The 20,015-nt window shown below is 40.7% G+C and overlaps 1 protein-coding gene across 1 annotated transcript in view; it reads left to right on the plus strand.

The window, feature by feature from the left end:
• The window catches only part of LOC311227055 (growth factor receptor-bound protein 10-like), a 119,708-nt gene extending 114,012 nt beyond the window's left edge, over positions 1-5,696 (plus strand). Inside the window, exon 16 of the mRNA XM_084312572.1 lies at positions 431-5,696. Within this exon, the coding sequence (XP_084168698.1) occupies positions 431-577 (147 nt within the window). The 3' untranslated portion in view covers positions 578-5,696. The remainder of the gene's footprint in view (positions 1-430) is intronic.
• The last annotated feature ends 14,319 nt before the right edge of the window (positions 5,697-20,015 follow it).

A 20,015-nucleotide genomic window follows, 5' to 3' on the forward strand; every position in this document is an offset into this window, starting at 1 on the left:
ACTCATTCAGCCGAAAAGAAAACGACGATTAATCAGCTAATATGTCTTGGTTGACCAATTAGTCAGCTAAAAGGTTTCTCCTCTCAACAGCCCATTACTACATTCTCTTCTGGTATTTTACTAGACTAGACTAGGCGACAGTGGCTCGGGAGGTAGAGCAGTCGTCTGGTAATCTGAAGTTTCCTGGTTCAATTCCCACTCCTCCCGGGCAGCGTGTCGAAGTGTCCTTGAGCAAGACACTTAACCCCTAACTGCTCCCGATGAGCAAGTTGGCACCTTGCACGGTGTGTGAGTGAATGGGTAAAATGTGAGGAACATTTGGGCGCTTGGGTTAAAAGCGTTATATAAATGCACCATTTACCATTTAGACGTGTGTGTGTGTTGTCATTTGATGGTCAAACGTATCATCTTTCTCTCTGCTGTGGTTCAGTGTGAGGAGGACGGTCAGATGTTCTTCAGCCTTGATGACAGCGCCACCAAGTTCACAGACCTGATCCACATGGTGGAGTTCTACCAGCTCAACAGAGGCATGCTGCCCAGCAAGCTGAAACACCCCTGCACCGCCGTGACCTTGTGACCCCTGACCCCTTTTACCCCCTGACCCCCACCGCCACCATGGCTAGGTCGAAGATACACGGTCAAATCAAATTTGGAGGATTTTAAAACGACTCTATGGGCCAACGTGGGACCGGCGCTCTAGAATAACTTTGTTGGGATTCACATGGTGCGTCGTCCTCTCTCTTTTTGTTCTACTGCCTAGCCGTTTGAAGCCAAACAGTCGGGCCGGTGCCCACGACGAGAACCCCTCGGACGGTTCCCTCAGTTTACCAACTTCTGCGTCATCGCGGAAACCCGCTCACGTTGTCGTCTCGACCTTGTTCAACTGTACAGACCTTCCACCTCAAACGGGACTGACACACAAAGACGGCTAACTAACACCATGTCAACTGGAGTGCTGTGGGTGTGTCGATCACCGACCCCCGTCCCCGTCCCCCCCGAATAAGCTGTGGTGCCCCCCAGTGGCGGGGCGGTGCACCACCACCCTCTGACGTTCCTCAGCAGTCATCAGGGATTGGAGGACAGGGATCTGCTGACGAACCTGTTCTCCCCCCGTCTCAGGCTTGACGTCGTCTCGGCGATCTCTCAGCCCCTGTCCTATACCCACAATCAACCATGCCCCCCCCCAAATCTCAGAGACATTTCAAACAGGGCCAGAGAAATGATGAAGGGTTTTGTCGAGAGGGCAGAGGAATGTTTTACCAGGAGCAGGTGTGTAACAGGCCTCTCTTGTAGAGTTCATTACTTGATGTCATTTTAATGCTGTTTTTATTACTGTCAATGCAGAATTAGTTTTGCACCCCCCCCCCCCCCCCCCCCCCTCCCTCTTCAGCGGAGTGAAGCTGCCCGTTCTCCGTCCTTCTGCATCTTCGTCCTCCTCCTTTCATTACTTCCTCCCTTCCTGGTTCTCGTCCCTCCGTCCTGCTGAAAAGCCTGCGTGAGAATTCCTCCAGCTCAGATTGGATTACCGCGAGGCGTGGGAGCGAGCGAGCGAGTCACGGCTGATTGTGCAGTGCCTTCGGAAAAGCTTTTCAGAACTTCCTCGACCTCTCCGCACGTCTTCACGGCCCGTACCGACGCGGTTCTTCAACATCCAGAGGGAAAGAAAACACAGAACATTCTATGGAATCCAGCCACACTGTTCCAAGAGTTATAGAGGAAGTTGGGAGAGGGGGGAGGGGGCGGTGCTCTTAACATAGAGTCCTGAAAAATGTGTCCCCAGCCTCCGCCATTGTAATTATTTTTCCTCCTCCTTTTTTTTTTTTTTTTGGGAAGCCGAGTCTAAAGGGTTAAATATTCTGCTTTCAGTCAGTGAGGTTGTGTATGAATGTGGTTTTTGTTTTCCTAAAGTCAGTTCTGAGCTCACTGCTTGCACATTATAATTACTCTTGAACTGACGATACGTTCTAGGGTTGTAGCTGCACGTGCAATTGTCATGTTAGGATTCAGCCCCCGAGTGAATATAGTGACCACTGTTCCCTCACCTCCGCAAAAGACAAAATCAACAAAAAGCACTCCCAGAACGTTTTATTGTATTTATGTTGAATCAAAAACAAAAATGACTTGAAACGTGGACTTGAGTGGACCGTGTAGTGATGCACCCTCACGTCTCTCACTCGCCTTAAGTGACATGGTGAGCCTTGTGTATAATTGAAGCTATATTGTGACGCACATACAGTAACACTTATCACTTTTTTCAGATTCGTAAAGATCGATGGACTAAATGTCGAGATTCCCTTATATTTCCTTTACCCTGTAAACTTGACAGGTTTATAAGGAGTCTTACCATGTTTATTAAATCTGGCGGTATAGCACCGGTGGTCTTCTTTTTTTTTTTTGGCTCCTTGGTAATCCAAATGTAAAAGAAAATACATAAAAGATATAATGCCAGGAAAGGAAACAAGGGAAGGTGTCTTGAGAGAGAGATCTGGAATGGGTCCTCTTTGTCTTTCCCTCTCTTGTCACATCCTGTTGTCGTGTGAGCAGCACATTGAGAGCTGCTGGCCATGCAGGCATGTGACATAATACCTACCTAAGGCTTGCAATAGATTTAGCCTCCTCATCCCCCCCCCCCTCCATTCGTCCCGTGCCAGATTGACGGTAAATAGGGTTAGTGCTGGGCCACCCCGCCAGGCCGGCTCTCCCTCTCTTTAAGTAACGGCACCATCACACATGCCACTGCCACCGCCGGTCAGACCAATCGACTCACTTCACCTGACTCACCAGCTCTGCGCTCCACCAATCAGGCCTTAGTCAGCCAGGGCAGACTCCAGGGATTGGATAAAGCTTGAATCCCCCCCCCCCCTTCCCACCTGTGTCCAGCCTGTAAGCTATGACTCTGTGGCGAATGTGTGTGTTTGTGTGTGTGTATGTGTGTGTGTGTGTGTGGATTGCCAGACTGTTATATTCACTATTCAGGATCACTGCAGGGCAGGGGTGCTAAACTCTTGCTTGTTATCCTACTTGCCTTCAGATACAGGGAGTAGCTTTTGTTGGGTGCACTCTGGAGTCAAGCCATGCCATTGACTCACCAGCCCAGTGCCCAGGAAGAGAGGTGGACTAGAGGTTGGGTAGCCCTGCTTTAGGGAGTACCTGCGTTTTGAAGGGTTGCATTCCAAAATGCTATTAGACCTTTTCTAACGAACTTGGCGACATAAAACATTCTAACATGGGCCCAAGTATTTGCTAATACAATGGCGGATGGGAAATAGACTTAAGCCCAAGCTGTTCCCTATAGCGACGGAATTCTACTGAAAACTAAGGTAGATGTTTTAAATGGTATTGATTTGTTAGGGAGCGGCATGGACTGCAGTTGATGTTGTGGTGTTTGCTAATAACAATTGACAGGAGATCAAATGTTTTTGTTGAAACCGTCTGTATCCATCGCTGTGCTCAATATTTAAACAATATCAATGATTACACTCTCTAAAATGCCAGTTTTGCAATAAAAGGTTCACTCACCTTAAAATGTAAGAGAATGTCATAGTTTTACTCCAAAACCAACAATGAGCAGTACGTTTTTTTTCCCCTTTTTTTAATAAAGGTGATCATTTTGGATTGACACCCTTCATATCTAGTCCTCTTCCAGACCAGACACAATATAGGTTCTTACTTTCAGTCAGAGAGCGATGCGAAGCAAAACCATATCCACAAGGGTCATGCAGGACAGCAGACCACTGTCCTGACAAGAAGAGGGGAAGCTCCTCTTGTTTTCTCTCTCTCTGCTCCTCCCTCCATCTTAATCACTGTGTTATAATGCAATCCTATACACCAGTCCAAGCATATGAATATACAGTATACAGTATCTATTTTTAAGTATGTGAAGCTATGGAGAAAAAAAATTAAATAAAGATGTAGATCTAACACTGTACCTAGGTCACAGATCACTATGTAATGGGGTGTTATGCTTTTGCTCATAACTCCGTGTAAAATGAAGAATGATTTATTTTGTCCTTTTTATTTCATTATTTGATTGTGTGTATATTGACTTTACTGTATGTTTTCTTCTCGTTTGTCACAAAATGACCTTTTATATAAAGTTAAAAAAAGAAAAAAGAAAAAAAAAAGATATACCACAATATATACAGTATTAAATTAAAAAATTTTTTAAGCGATCAAACTGGACTTTTGGCATGCGTCAAAATTCTGAACATCAGTTCTGTGTATAAGCTGACAGGCTTTCAGAATCTGAAGGTTTTCTTTTCTTTCTTCACAAAGCCTTTAGGTTCTGTCGGCATCCAATTCTGTGTATTTACATGATGCCATTTGATTTTCAACAATACTTTTTATTTCATTTTTCTTTTCTTTTTTTATATCCCGTCTCTCTCTCTCTCTCAAAGATATTCACGCCTTTCATCCCTTGGTTCTAAACCCCAGACTTTCCCAGCCCAGTTCTACTAAGCCTGATTCTACTTACTTTAAACTTGAAACTAAACGATGCTGATTTGCACATAATCTCACACATCCAAAGACGTCAATTACAGCTCTATGAAATGATGGATGAAAAGAAAATTGCTCGTTTTATAGGAATTGCCTACCTTGCTGTAATTAACACAACACAAGAGTTCAATGTCCCCCGTTGCCCCATCATCAGTGGGCATATTCAAAGTAATTTACTCTCAATAACTTGTCAAACTAAATGAATGTGTGCAAAACTGTTTTGGGGATCGAGATTATGTGCAAAATAAATCCGTGTTGCTTTGGGGGTGAAATGTCCCTTTTAAGTCTGTAGAGGAACACTCCTATATGATGAGCATAATCTAACATGTTCCGGGTTGGATATTTTACACTTGCGTTAAGGCTGTTTTGAAGACTAGAGGTGAACAGTTATCCAGGATCATATCCTTGTGGTTCATACATGTATGTTTATAACTTGGGTTGGGGGGCTTCTAAACTTTGTATGTTGTTGCTAAAGAGGGTTGTGTATGTTTTTCCATTTTGATTTTCTCCATTTTGATTTTCATGGTGCAGAAGTCTGACTTTTTGATCCTTTTCTTACACAAGCCTATTATTGCTGCCGGTGCCTCGCGTCTCTGAAGTCCACTAGTACACTATGTGTCGGTCCTCCCATTAGCTTCATTTACAGAAACATACCGGTAGGCCTACTGGAACTAATCCTACTTCCAGATATGCACTTACGACATACATTTCATATTTAGATCTCCCGTGGATGTTGGTGATTCATAAGATAGACTCAACTGAAACTTTGTATTTTTATTTAATTTTTTTTTTCATTTTAAGATTCAAGCCTTCATAAGCTATCTGTTGAAGTAAAATAATTGTGTATATATATATATATAATCTATATATATATATATATAAAATTATACATACAACATTTCAGGGAATGGAAAAGAGCAAATCAACCATACTCAGTTTTGAGACAACCCTGTGTGCTTTTGCTTCGTTCTGTAAATGTCTGAATGGCTCCTGGATCTACATTGTATCCTGTTCAGGTATTTTTGTACAAATAAGGGACTGATATATTATCTGTTTATTGGAAATTAGAATAAAGGAAGACATTGCTACAAACCAAAACGCTGGCCTGTTGATCCATGTTGTTCCTTCTCCCTACCAAGCTGTATTCCCTCACGGTCGTCATGGTAACCGCTGTACAGCAATAAAACTACTCCTATGTAAGCGGTGTGGTCACTGACGTTCTGCTATGTTTTCCATTTTTTACCGTTTAGTTATTGGTTTTGTTTGCAAATTGGCCGTGTTCACGGGGCGACTGTTTTGCTCTTATGTCATGCGGGAACAAGGGTGGAAAGGAATCCCAACCTGAGCATAATGACATAAGATCAAAATGGCCACCTTGTGAATGTGGTCAATGGTGTCCCGTCTCCCGGCACGTGTGGATTAGTCTCGTCAGTGTGGCATAATCTGGAATGTACTCGAGCCCGGGCTAATCCAGCTCGATGACAAGCGTGCCAGAATCACATTTTCTACACACAACACAACACTTGATGGTAATCTGCTCAAACAGGCTGATGGTACACGGCCATTTTATACTAGACATGACAAACTAACTTCACATGATTCATCAGCTGTAATGACAATTAAATTAGCATTGTCTTAATTCAGTATTATTTATCACCAACGTCCACATTTATGTTTGAATTTGAAGCGCTCTAAGAGTATTATGCTCATTATGCTGTGACTTACTGGAAGACTGGAAAGAGGGTACAGATTTCTCATTTATGTGGGGTTGGGTAGAGATATCCATAGGGGTTGGGTTTTTCCACCACCTAGTGGTGATAGTGACAAGGTGCCTGCAAAGATATGTAAGGGATAATGTATAGCTACGAGGTCATTGTCGCAAAATAATTGACCGACACGGAGTTTAAAATACCGAGACGCCGAGGTGTTTTAAACGTCAGTGAAGGTCAATTATTTTGCGACAATGATCGAGTATAGCTATACATTATCCCGCTTATTACATGGCTAACTTACTAACAAATATACCTAATTCATTGTACACCATCGACAAGACGAGATCAAATGCAAACGCAGTTGTTCTGTGGCTCTGTCAGCCCAAATAAAGTGATTATTATTATCGGCAGTCGGCAGGTCTGTGGTCTGATTGCACTGATGACTGAGTGCAGCTGTGCATATGCTGAGCAGCACTGATACAGTGTTGTAGTGGGCTTGATTGCGAACAGCTGCGCACAGCGGCCATTATTGCTTGGCAGAGGTCCGTTATGTAAGGGATAATGTATAGCTACTCGGTCATTGTCGCAAAATAATTGACCGACACGGAGTTTAAAATACCGAGCCGCTTCGGCGAGGTGTTTTAAACGTCAGTGAAGGTCAATTATTTTGCGACAATGACCGAGTATAGCTATACATTATCCCGCTTATTACATGGCTAACTTACTAACAATATACCTAATTCATTTTACATCGACTCGCAACACTGGTTCTGGCTGCGTTCTGGCTCCGCTCGTCGCTCCGCCTCCTGTCATCGCCGGCAGCAGAACACCGGCAGTGTCTAATTGCACTGAAACAGTGTGTGTCAGTGGGCTTGATTGCGAACAGCTGCGCACAGCGGTCATTATTGAAAAAAACGGTCATTATTGAAAAATAATGACCGCTGTCGGGGGGCTATTGACCAATCACAAGCAAGCATTTCGGCGAATGTGAAAACGCCATGTAATAAGTCTAAATAGTTGTTTTATTGGCAGTGCTTTTCACTGATGTGAGGGCTACCCTAATTGTTACACTAGTTTTCTCGTTAGCAGCCTACACTGTGTTCTTAACAACCTAAGCGTCAACTGAGCTGTGGACATGCTCCCAATAACATGTCTGTGGACATTAGACAAATGGAATGAATTTAATTTAATTCTTATTTACACACACAATATATTATTACATGTACATATCTTCATGTAAAAACAACGACGACACAATTGTGTGCATGTGCCAGGTCTCCCAAGAAGCTATTTAAAGCGTTTGGAGGGAGCCTGATCACAAAAGTAAATAAAATGTTACAAACAAAAACATGCAACGTGGTAGGCTTACACACATACATAGATACATAAATACAGACTATTTATATACCCAAGTAATGATTCTATTTAGAGATATGATTTAAGCAGTTCCTCTTTCAGTGATTTTTTGAAGGATTTAGACAGTTTCAGACTCGTCGAGCTCGTTCCTGGGCCCCGTTCCCCGTACCTGGATAACTGAGTTAGCCGGATAACTTTCGGTTAAGTCTGACTTAAGCCGGACTTTCCCGTTCCCCGTACCTGGATTGTCCAAATCACCATGACAACAGATCCAAAAGTTTGAGCCTGGTCGAGAGCAGGGTTAAGTTCAAATTAGCCGGATGAAGCACAGCCACGCCCCCGCAAAGAAGTGACAGCTCTTTCCTGAAATTATTCCCACAGTCTAGGATCTGCTTTATACCATTCTGAATTACGTTTTTGTGCTCCATTCTTCCAGAGGGGGCTTTTGAAATGTAAAATAGACCCAAAATGCTGATACTAAATTCATTTTGTCCTAAATAATGCACGTTATATATACCGTGGCGCTCGCTCGGTGCGATGTACACATTATGTGGTTATTTTAACAACGCGCAGCATTGCAAATGTGAATCCCGCGGGGATATTTTTAATGATTGAAACCTATCGCTCGTTTGGCTCTGATTCCTTTCATATTCTCCGCTGTGGATGTTTAATGGAGCGCCTGGATTGTGTTTCATTCAAGCATAAAATTGAAGTGTCTATGCGTGGATTGTGGATCTTGTCTCGTTCATTAATGTATAAACAATGAATTTATACCATCTGGCACAGTGGCGCAGCGGTAGTGCTCAGTCGCGCGGCACCCTGGAGTAGTTGGCCTTAACGTCCATTCACTCGCTCTTAACATCGATCCATTCCCTTAACGACCATCCACTCCCTGTTTACAAAACCATGTATTATTTTGGCCATATGTGGCGCTGTTGCGAGTTTGTGGATGCTGCGCTGCTGTATCCACATTTAGGAGGAGAAGAACAGAAGAAGAGATCCGTTTTGCAGAGCTGGAGAAAGTAGCGTTGAAGGTGAGTTTAAACTACTAAATAAGATCCGATTCCTAAACACTGTCACAACAGCAGTCATATTGTATATTTTCAACAATACGTTTGTTTACCAATAGGTTATTGGGTTTGTGTTGCCGCTGTTTAAAGAGACTCCAATTGAATTGATTTACCGAGTGACTGAGTTCGTTTTTTCTCAAATGTAAACTACAGTATAAGATCCCAACAATGTCACAACAGCAGTCATATTGTATATTTTCAACAATACGTTTGTTTACCAATAGGTTCTGTTTTTGAGTTTGTGTTGGCAGTTTCAACAGTTGGATGTACTCCGTGAAGCTGACTGAGTCGTGTTTTGTTTCTGCCCAGCAGATCTATAATAACGATAATACATTGTGTCCTATTTATCTATCTATCTGCAATGCTTTTATTTTTTACTCCGTTTATTTGATCAGGGACAGTGCATATCAATCAACAGTTATACATTTATAAATGAATACAAATTAAAAACTGTAAATATGCCAACATTAGCAGGGTTGCTAGTTTTCAGTTGTAGTCCCTGGGCTAGATGTTTAAAGCCCAACCTCCAGGTTAAACCCTACTGATCAATTATGGGTAGTTTACATCATTGGTATATAATTATATATATATCTGTACATATCTCTTACCTACTCTTACTAGTTACACTGCTGGTCAGAATGACTTACTACCATAGTGTCTTTATACCTGTATCACTGTACATATTAATACTATATCTATATCTGTACATATCTCTTACCTACTCTTACTAGTTACACTGCTGGTCAGAATGACTTACTACCATAGTGTCTTTATACCTGTATCACTGTACATATTAATATAATACTATATCTATATCTGTACATATCTCTTACCTACTCTTACTAGTTACACTGCTGGCCAGTATGACTTACTACCATAGTGTCTACCTGTATCACTGTACATATTAATACTACAACTCTGTACATACATGTAGTACTCATAGTACTAATTTATATATGTTATACCCAGTTTAACCACCTGTACAGTGTATATTACTATTTCACGTTACTGCTACATAGTCACTCTGGTTGGATGCCAAACCTCTTTTAGTTGTACTGTACTTGTGCTGCATGATGACAATACATTACAATCTGGACTGAATTAGTCACAGAATGTTTTGGGACTAGAAGGTTTACAGGTTTACAGGGTTAACCGGCTGTCGTGTGGCAGTGAAAGGGTTAACCTTCTGTGTATTGTTGAAGGTTTAGTCCACATTGTTTATTGAACAAAAATACAACATGAAGGTTGGCCTTTAAGCCAGAAACAATAGTACTGTTACATTTGTGACATACGATATGCAAATATACAGTAAGGAACCTGACGCAAACTTTGCCATCACAACCATTGAACTATTATAATAGTTAGGATCTATGGGTAACAGTACTGTATATTTGCATATCGTATATGTCACAAATGTAACAGTACTATATACCTGTATGTCATGTATGTCCCTATGTCATAAATGTCATGATGTCATGTATGTTGTGTGTGTCATAAATGTCACTATGAATTGAAAATAGGGGACCCTGATGTAAACAAGACAAACGTCTTTCTCTGGTCTGCATCCCCTTAACAATTGTGTGTATTGAGCCGTACTGTATTGTACCCATTCTGCAATCTGTTAAATAAAGTTTTCATTCATTCATTCAGTGAGACAGTGTATTGCAAGGTCTGACATTGACCAAACTTGATATGCATGACCTTGGTGGGCTCTAGGTCAACTCCTGAAAAGGGGGTCAATGTCAGACCTTGCAATCAAAAGTTAGGGGCGCACTGAAATTATGGCAAGGGTTATTAGCCCCCTAACTTTTGATTGCAAAGTCTGACATTGACTCCCTTTTCAGGAGTTGACCTAGAGCCCACCAAGGTCATGCATATCAAGTTTGGTCAATGTCAGACCTTGCAATACACTGTAAGGCACTGTAAGGCTACTGTCCTCCCCCACTTCCAGTGATGAAGCTAAGCTATGCTAACGGAGCGTCTATTCCCAAAGCTAAAATGCACGCACAGAGACAAAAAAGGTATGCATCTTCTTGTCTAACTCCAGGGAAGATGTTAAATAAGCTAATTTAAAAAAAAAGTGGAGTTATCCTTTAAGTTGACAAAAACCTCTGCCGCTACAATCTAATGATAATCTAAATATGTGCAACAAGGAGAGACGGGGACAGAATGAATGAATGAAAACTTTATTTAACAGATTGCAGAATGGGTACAATACAGTACGGCTCAATACACAAAATGTTTAAGGGGATGCAGAGCAGAGAAAGACATTTGTCTTGTTTACATCAGGGTCCCCCATTTTCAATTCATAGTGACATTTATGACATACATGACATTTATGACAGGGACATACATGACATACAGGTATATAGTACTGTTACATTTGTGACATACGATATGCAAATATACAGTAAGGAACCTGACGCAAACTTTGCCATCACAACCATTGAACTATTATAATAGCTTTACTATTATAATCTAAATCTGTGCAATATTCATGTTTATTTAGTGATATTCATGTTTATTGATTCAACATAGCTGTTTATCTTTGATAATGTATGACAGGCTTTTGCCCCGACCGGGATTCGAACACGGCTGCACGAGAGCAGTTCAGCTCCTTGGACAGCGTGACAAATGCACCCATTTCATTGGCTGTCAGTCTGTTACACCTATACACGGCTGGCCGTCGCGGGCAACCCAGCGACCGGTGTTCGAAACCCCGTGTTTCCAATATAATTTTTTGGAATATAATATTAATGATTATACGCCAAAGTAGCCTAGTTTTAAGTTAAAATATTATAAATCTACATGCATTGAGGATGTCATTCTTTATATAGCTCTCAACGTGCACCAAATTGAATTATTCCTACATCGCAAAAAGAAGGGAAAGACATCAATCAATGGGAAGAGAGCCGTATCGTTATTTTGTATAACAGTTTAACTAATTATTTTCGCTAGCAAGATCTCATTTGATTATTCAATCCAGCAGGCAAGTTTAAAGAAATATAATCTGATTGATTGAGGTAATGAGGGACTTAAAATTAGCCTATAGATAACGCATTTAACTTGTCGGCGAGGCGATTGAGCCGTACTGCAATATGTTAATAAAGTTTTAAATCAATTAATCAATCAATGCCGCTAGAGAATCAGGATCTCTGCTATCGATACGTGCTGGCTTTTCAACTGGAGCGGCCGCGCGCACTTATCCTGGGTCTCAAGTCTGGCTTGAGTTAACGAGACTGAATCCACCTTCGAGGAACAGGAAAATCCCGGCTTCAAACATCGGGTTAACTGAATCTGGATAATGACATCTTGATCGACTTAGTTGAACCAGGTACGGGGAACGGGGCCCTGTGTGGGCCCCTGCTTGCTATGCTTAGGCTGGCACATTTGAGTTTTCTCCTCTTGCCAAAGATAAGATGCCAATTAAGAATAGCCTACCTAGGAGGAGACACAGAGAACGGATACTGTAAGATTTCTATTGTCAAGTGCAACTCTTCAGTATGTTGATGAGACCAGCTTCTTGCATGCTCATTATATTGGCTTATTGCAACACTGCTTATGGCCTGAATTACTGCAGCTATGATGTTGGTAACACCATTTAAAACGCAACACTTTCATCTTATGAAAAAATGCCTGGTGACGGGTCATGACTTTGGAACCATACCAATCATAATACTGTATCCTGATACTTATAATTGTCCAAACCTGTCTTAGAACCCCGTCATCGTTCTCATAGGCTGCCAGCTTACTGTAACTACATCTCGTGGGGGATTCAAATCATTCAGGATCCAATCAGGTTTCCCCCCAGCGCTTTGCGTTTGATCACATAGGTAAATGAATACTATTATAGTAATAGCTGTGGTATGGAAGATTGGCCCCCTGTGGCCTTGAGAGGTAACTGCACCCTGCAATAGTATGCAGCTGCAGAACCCCATAACCACCACAGTAACGGCGCTTAGAGGCCCCGCGCTTAGAGACCCCGGCGCTTACAGACCCCTCGCTTCCATTGGCTGATTTGGGTCACGTGACCGTCCCACCCAATGGCTGAATTGGAGTGTTGCACTGCGGGCATTGGCTGATTTGGGTCACGTTGCACTGCGGGATTGATTGATTGAAAACTGTATTAACAGATTGCAGAATGCGTACACGTGACCGCCACAGGCCCTGATTGATTGATTGAAAACTTTATTAACAGATTGTAGAATGGGTACACGTGACCATAGATATATATATAGAACACTAGATAGCTTGCCCGCGCTGCCGGCCAATGGAGAGCGACGTCACTGAACCGCCGCCATCTTGCCAGGGGCAGCCTTGAGTGAGAGTGAGTGAGCTGCACAGACAAAAATACTCATAACTCGCTGAAATATTGACGGATTTACAAACGGTTTGGTTTATTACAAGCATTATTAACGTGGCTATGATTCAAGCGGTTTGTAAAAAAAAACATCTTTAAATTTTTTTTTATAAGTATGCAGTATCATAACTACATATTTGATGTTTATAGCAAACCAACCCGTTTGTAAATCCGTGTTACTGCTTTCTGACCGAATTAGTCATTCATTTGTAGCTATAAAGACATATTCATAATCCAACATATGTGTAAAGAAACAACATATTCCGATTGGAAGGGCTCCCATCTCCTCCTTCCTGCTCGCGTCTCACACAGGGCTGAGAGAGAGAGAGAGAGAGAGAGAGAGACGATATCTGCATGAGGCTAGTTCATGCTTAATTACTGGGATAAAATTGTGACTTGATTTATGGGTGTCCGCCTTTTTTCGTAGATTCTCTCTCTCTCTCTCTCTCTCTCTCTCTCTCTCTCTCTCTCTCTCTCTCTCTGTCTCTGTTAGTCTAATAGGCTACTATATTACTAGGCCAATAGGCTGCTCTTGCTTACGTAACATATCTGTCCTAGAGTTTAACTCAATATTATTGATGACAGTCAAAGACAATACATAATATGATGGGTCAAAGATCAGGACAGTACCGTCTATCCCTCTACGGTGTGTGTGTGTGATTAGTGGTTTTGGATCACTGCCTTCCATCTATATAAAGCTCATGCAGATGTGGACTCTGCACCACTCCTGAAGACTGTCTATGTTTAGTTTGTGGAAGATGGCAGATGTCTTCTAATATGACCTCTTTGACATGCTGACATGGTCTTATTAAATGACTAGCTCTAGTGTCGGACCTGTCAGATATTCTAGCTCTAGTGTCTGACCTGTCAGTCCTCTAGCTCTAGTGTTTGACCTGTCAGTCCTCTAGCTCTAGTGTTTGACCTGTCAGTCCTCTAGCTCTAGTGTTTGACCTGTCAGATATTCTAGCTCTAGTGTCTGACCTGTCAGTCCTCTATCTCTAGTGTCTGACTGTCAGTCCTCTAGCTCTAGTGTCTGACTGTCAGTCCTCTAGCTCTATTGTCTGACCTGTCAGTCCTCTAGCTCTAGTGTCTGACCTGTCAGTCCTCTAGCTCTAGTGTCTGACCTGTCAGATATTCTAGCTCTAGTGTCTGACCTGTCAGTCCTCTATCTCTATTGTCTGACTGTCAGTCCTCTAGCTCTAGTGTCTGACCTGTCAGTCCTCTAGCTATAGTGTCTGACCCGTCGGGTATTCTAGCTCTAGTGTCTGACCTGTCAGATACTATAGATCTAGTGTCTGACCTGTCTGGTATTCTAACTCTAGTATCTGAATTGTCAGGTATTCTAGCTCTAGTGCCTGACCTATCAGGTATTATAGGTATATTGTCTGATCTGTCAAATATTATAGCTCTAGTGTCTGACTGTCAGTCCTCTAACTCTAGTGTCTGAATTGTCAGGTATTCTAGCTATAGTGTCTGACCTATCAGGTATTATAGTTATATTGTCTGACCTGTCAGGTATTCTAGCTCTAGTGTCTGACTGTCCTCGTCATAACTATCCCACAGATATATCTCTAAGATAGAGAACCTCGATGTCTGTGGGATAAGTGTGTCAATGACTTTACACTGATACTGCGTTATCCTACCAAGCACCGCCCCATGCGGGACATTATAATATGCACGTAGAGAGAGAGAGAGAGAGAGACAGAGAGACAGAGAGACAGAGAGAGAGAGAACCTACGTCACATGAACACACCCCTCATAAATCAAAGTCACATTTACATTCGAGTAATAAAGCCTTAACTAGCCTCATGTAGCGCTACTGTGAGTGAACTTGCAAATCCCTCCCCTTTTCCTCCTCTCGTCCAATGTCCTGTCTCCTGCTGTGCCACATGTCCTTCCCCCCTCCTACACAGGAAAATTCGCAGAGTCAAATTTACTCAAATTGAGTAAAATTTTACTCCCAAAAAGACAGTATTGGCTCCGACTCCAGATAGAGTGAAAATGACTCTTGTCACAGAGTTAAATCTTCAGAGTTATTTCTACTCCATTTAGTGTTAACATTTAACTCTACAAAATACCAACTTACTCCATTTAGCATAAAGTAAAAACAACTCTAACATCTATAGAGTTATTTTTCACTCAATATAGAGATATTTTAAGTTATATTTCACTCAATATAGAGTGGTATTTTAATCAATATAGAGTTATATTTTCACTCAATAGAGTTATATTTCACTCAATATAGAGATATTTTAAGTTATATTTCACTCAATATAGAGATACTTAAAGTTATATTTCACTCAATATAGAGTGGTATTTTAATCAATATAGAGTTGTAATTCCCTCAATATGGAGTTGTAGTTCACTCAATATAGAATAGATTTCACTCGATATAGAATATCATATTTCACTCAATATAGAGTGGTATTTTAATCAATATAGAGTTGTAATTCCCTCAATATGGAGTTGTAGTTCACTCAATATAGAATAGATTTCACTCGATATAGAATATCATATTTCACTCAATATAGAGTGGTATTTTAATCAATATAGAGTTGTAATTCCCTCAATATGGAGTTGTAGTTCACTCAATATAGAATAGATTTCACTCAATATAGAATATCATATTTCACTCAATATAGAATTAAATAATAATTTACTCTGGAATAATACATTTAAAATAAACGGGGGCAAAGCAGAAATCAGTATTTAACAATGCACTTTTATTTGCAACATGCAGGCATATCCTTTGGGATGCAAACAGTTTTACAACAGCGTGTGAGAATCATGACTTCAAGGGGCAATCGATAGAATTTTTTTTTAATAAAATAAGATTCATCAATATAAGCTTGTGCAATCTTTGTTTTCAGTTGCCAAGAAATTTGAAATTCCTAGTACCTTGGACTTAAAGGTCTATGATGACTTAAAACACTGAAGTCGACAAGGAGGCGTTTCAGTTGGGATGCAAACAGTTTTACAACAGCGTGTGAGAATCATGACTTCAAGGGGCGATCGATAGAAAGAAAAAAAGGTCATTAATAAAATAAGATTCATCAATAAGCTTGTGCAATCTTTGTTTTCAGTTGCCAAGAAATTTGAAATTCCTAGTACCTTGGACTTAAAGGTCTATGATGACTTAAAACACTGAAGTCGACAAGGAGGCGTTTCAGTTAAAGAAACCAGACATGGGTGTGTTGGAGATTTGTTCACCCCAAGTTGCTTATTAACATGGAGCCTAGCCTCATCCAAAATGTCACACAGGTACTGTATATGTTTGTACTTTGAAATGATCTTTGTTTCTATACGCCCAATGTAATGTAACATAGTAAAAAAAAAAAAAAAACACGTCTGAGGAAGAACTTGCTTGGTGTGGATCCTTCCTAATCTTTTTACATTACACTTGTCACAAACATTCCTCTCTTGCTAATCACACTTGGTATATGTCTATGTGATTGTTAGATTCAGTGAGCCCCTCTGCAAACAACTCCATTATATACAAAAATCACCATGACTTCAAGGCTTCATGGGGAGAGTAATCGATAGAAAAAAGGTCATAAATAAAAGACAATTACATTTTGGCCTCTGTAAAGTGACAGCAGCATCTGCACCCTTTTAAAAAGGGATAGCTCACCCAAAAAAAGAAATCTACCAATTACACACCCCATGAATCCTTGAATTCATGGAGATTTGTTTGTTTGTCGCATTCCTGAGCCAATAATTCAAGCCAGTCATCAAATTATTGGCTCAGGAATGCAACAAAAAGAAATCACCATGACTTCAATTAAGGCTTCATGGGGAGAGTAATCGATCAATTACATTTTGGCCTCTGTAAAGTGACAGCAGCATCTGTACACCCTTTTAAAAAGGGATAGCTCACCCAAAAAAAGAAATCTACCAATTACACACCCCATGAATCCTTGAATTCATGGAGATTTGTTTGTTTGTCGCATTCCTGAGCCAATAATTCAAGCCAGTCATCAAATTATTGGCTCAGGAATGCAACAAAAAGAAATCACCATGACTTCAATTAAGGCTTCATGGGGAGAGTAATCGATCAATTACATTTTGGCCTCTGTAAAGTGACAGCAGCATCTGTACACCCTTTTAAAAAGGGATAGCTCACCCAAAAAAAGAAATCTACCAATTACACACCCCATGAATCCTTGAATTCATGGAGATTTGTTTGTTTGTCGCATTCCTGAGCCAATAATTCAAGCCAGTCATCAAATTATTGGCTCAGGAATGCAACAAAAAGAAATCACCATGACTTCAATTAAGGCTTCATGGGGAGAGTAATCGATCAATTACATTTTGGCCTCTGTAAAGTGACAGCAGCATCTGTACACCCTTTTAAAAAGGGATAGCTCACCCAAAAAAAGAAATCTACCAATTACACACCCCATGAATCCTTGAATTCATGGAGATTTGTTTGTTTGTCGCATTCCTGAGCCAATAATTCAAGCCAGTCATCAAATTATTGGCTCAGGAATGCAACAAAAAGAAATCACCATGACTTCAATTAAGGCTTCATGGGGAGAGTAATCGATCAATTACATTTTGGCCTCTATATAAAGTGACAGCAGCATCTGTTCACCCCAAAGAAATAAAAGAAAACTAATAGTGTTCATCCCCAGTGCAATAGTTCAAGAGCTTAGTGATTTTCTCTTTTCCTTTTTTAAATCACAGGAAACAGTATGGAACAATAAATTAGCTTGAATCGTCATCACTGTATGACATCTGTATATCGAATGCTTTGTAAAACAAAAGCTCTTTGACATCAACTACATGAGGTCCATCTGTAGTACACACAACTTTAAATGCATAAAAATGGTCATCCAGAGACACGGTTTGTAGTGCAAATGTAAACAACAGTAACCTCTCATCTTTAAGAACAACACGGTGGATTTTGTGAAAAACTGGAACCTCACTAAGAACTTTAAGGCAAACAACTAAACCTGGACGATACATATTTCCATGGTGTTTGGCCCATCTAACATTTAACACCTTGGTGTCACTTGGTACCTGAAGAGTCTCCGCTATCTCACAGCCTCTGTCCATCACATTTAATGCTACCATTTTACTTGGACCAAGCACCAGTCTGTTGGGATCAAATGTCTGCCAATTGTATGCTACTTGACTTTGGTGTTTCTTTGCCAACGTTTTAGTTATATTTTTGAAGCTTTTTAGTTGTTTTTTAAAGAAATTATGCTTCGCTTCATAGCGCATGCACCAGACATGCAAAAGTGGTCCAATTTTACGAATACATGTAGGATAGTGCACCATAAAATGATGCTTTGGTAGTAGCCTCCTGTTGGGAAACAAATGCTTGAATAACCCGTGGTGCTCTGCAATCAAGTGTTTTAAATAAATAGTAATGCCAGTTGATAACCTGGGAGAAAATACAATATCTGCTATTTGAAGCAACAGCAGAAGCAAATACCAGTGTTGATCATTTGGACAAACCAAGTCTCCAAAGATAAGTGGTAGATTGCGAAGTAAACACCAAGATTGGATTGCATTTAACCCCAAGTCATTTGAGGTCTCTACTAACTTCAATGCAGGTGGCTTGTTGTTTTGTTCCAGGTAACCATAGTTAAAGCTCTTAATTCTCAAGTCTATTTCCTTTGATGTTGTGTAGTTTTTAATCAAGTGTAGTATTAGCAGTTTCATTTCATATTGTGCCACGCCCTCCAAGATATCATGCATAATATCGACAGAGAAATTGTCACATGTATTGAAGTACTGCAAGGAATTTAGAATGCAAGAACGTTTAACTCCCATCACATAGGGAAGACCAATAGTAGTCTCCATTGTGTGGCAGTGTTCTGCATGAAGTGCTCGAGTTCGCATAACTATCTTGGGTGAATCTTCTTTGAATTCCGTCTGAAAGTCCTCTTTCTCAGCAAGACAAAAGCGGCAACAATATCTGGCACTGAATGATTCTACGAAACCAAACAAACCGTGAATACCAAGGTTGTCACCTGTAACTTGGACAATAGTTCCATACACTGGCTGATCATACAATGGGACCTTAATTCCATCCTTCTCCAGTATTTTAATATCTTCCACAAGTGGAGCAAGTATTTTAGAAAAGCCATGTGTTTTAATGTCTTGGGCATGGAATAAAGCGACCAAATGAATATTAAGCAGAATTGAGTTGTACTTTGGAGAAAAATTACGCAAGGTGAAATAGATTGCTCCTAATTTATGTATTCCCTTTTTACTCCCCAACGGATTCGCGCATTCAAAATCATCATAGAAAAGCTGCACCTGAATTGCATGCTTCTGTTTTGAAAATAGAGGATGACTCTTGAAATACTCTCCATCACACAAGTCATTAAGAAGATCTTCTCTTAAACTGGAATCACTCTGCATCATCTCTTTTATATTAGGGTGTTTGTAAATAAAGTCTAATGTTTTCAAAATTGGGATATAAACACATTTATCAGTAACAACAGCCTGATCATAAGTTCCAGTAGTCCGATTGCGCAGGGTATCAAATCTTGTACCAAGGACATATTCAACTGGGTCTACCCTTCCCCACTTCTCTGTAAAATATTGCCTTCTCTTAGTTTCAGAATTTAAGATACAAAAGGGATTTTCAATTTCTTCATAACACTGATCAATTTTACACTCAACCTCACTTTTGATAGGTTCCTGTAAAGATAGACACTGCTTCACATATTGTTTTGCTTGATTATGGATATCATCAACAATCACTTCCATTGAAGTTACCAAAGAGTTGATTATTGTTTCACCTACACCTGCCACTTTAAGTTCAGCTACTGTTGCAGCACAGCTGTCTACAAGACTATTATTAAGAAGGACTGGAAGGACTGGGTCAGAAGGGGCACTGCCTGATGGAAAGTCATCAACATAACTTTCAGCTAAATGTTCAGCTGTAGAGCGGCCTTCACCAGGATCATCACATGGTTGATGACGTGCTTTAAGATGCTTTCGAAACCCAGAAAAAGTGCAAAAGACATGTAAACAACCAGGCTGACCACATTTAAGACGAAG

Source organism: Notolepis coatsorum (assembly GCF_963971535.1).
Source record: "Notolepis coatsorum genome assembly, chromosome: 4".
In the NCBI taxonomy this organism is placed as follows: Eukaryota; Metazoa; Chordata; class Actinopteri; order Aulopiformes; family Paralepididae; genus Notolepis; species Notolepis coatsorum.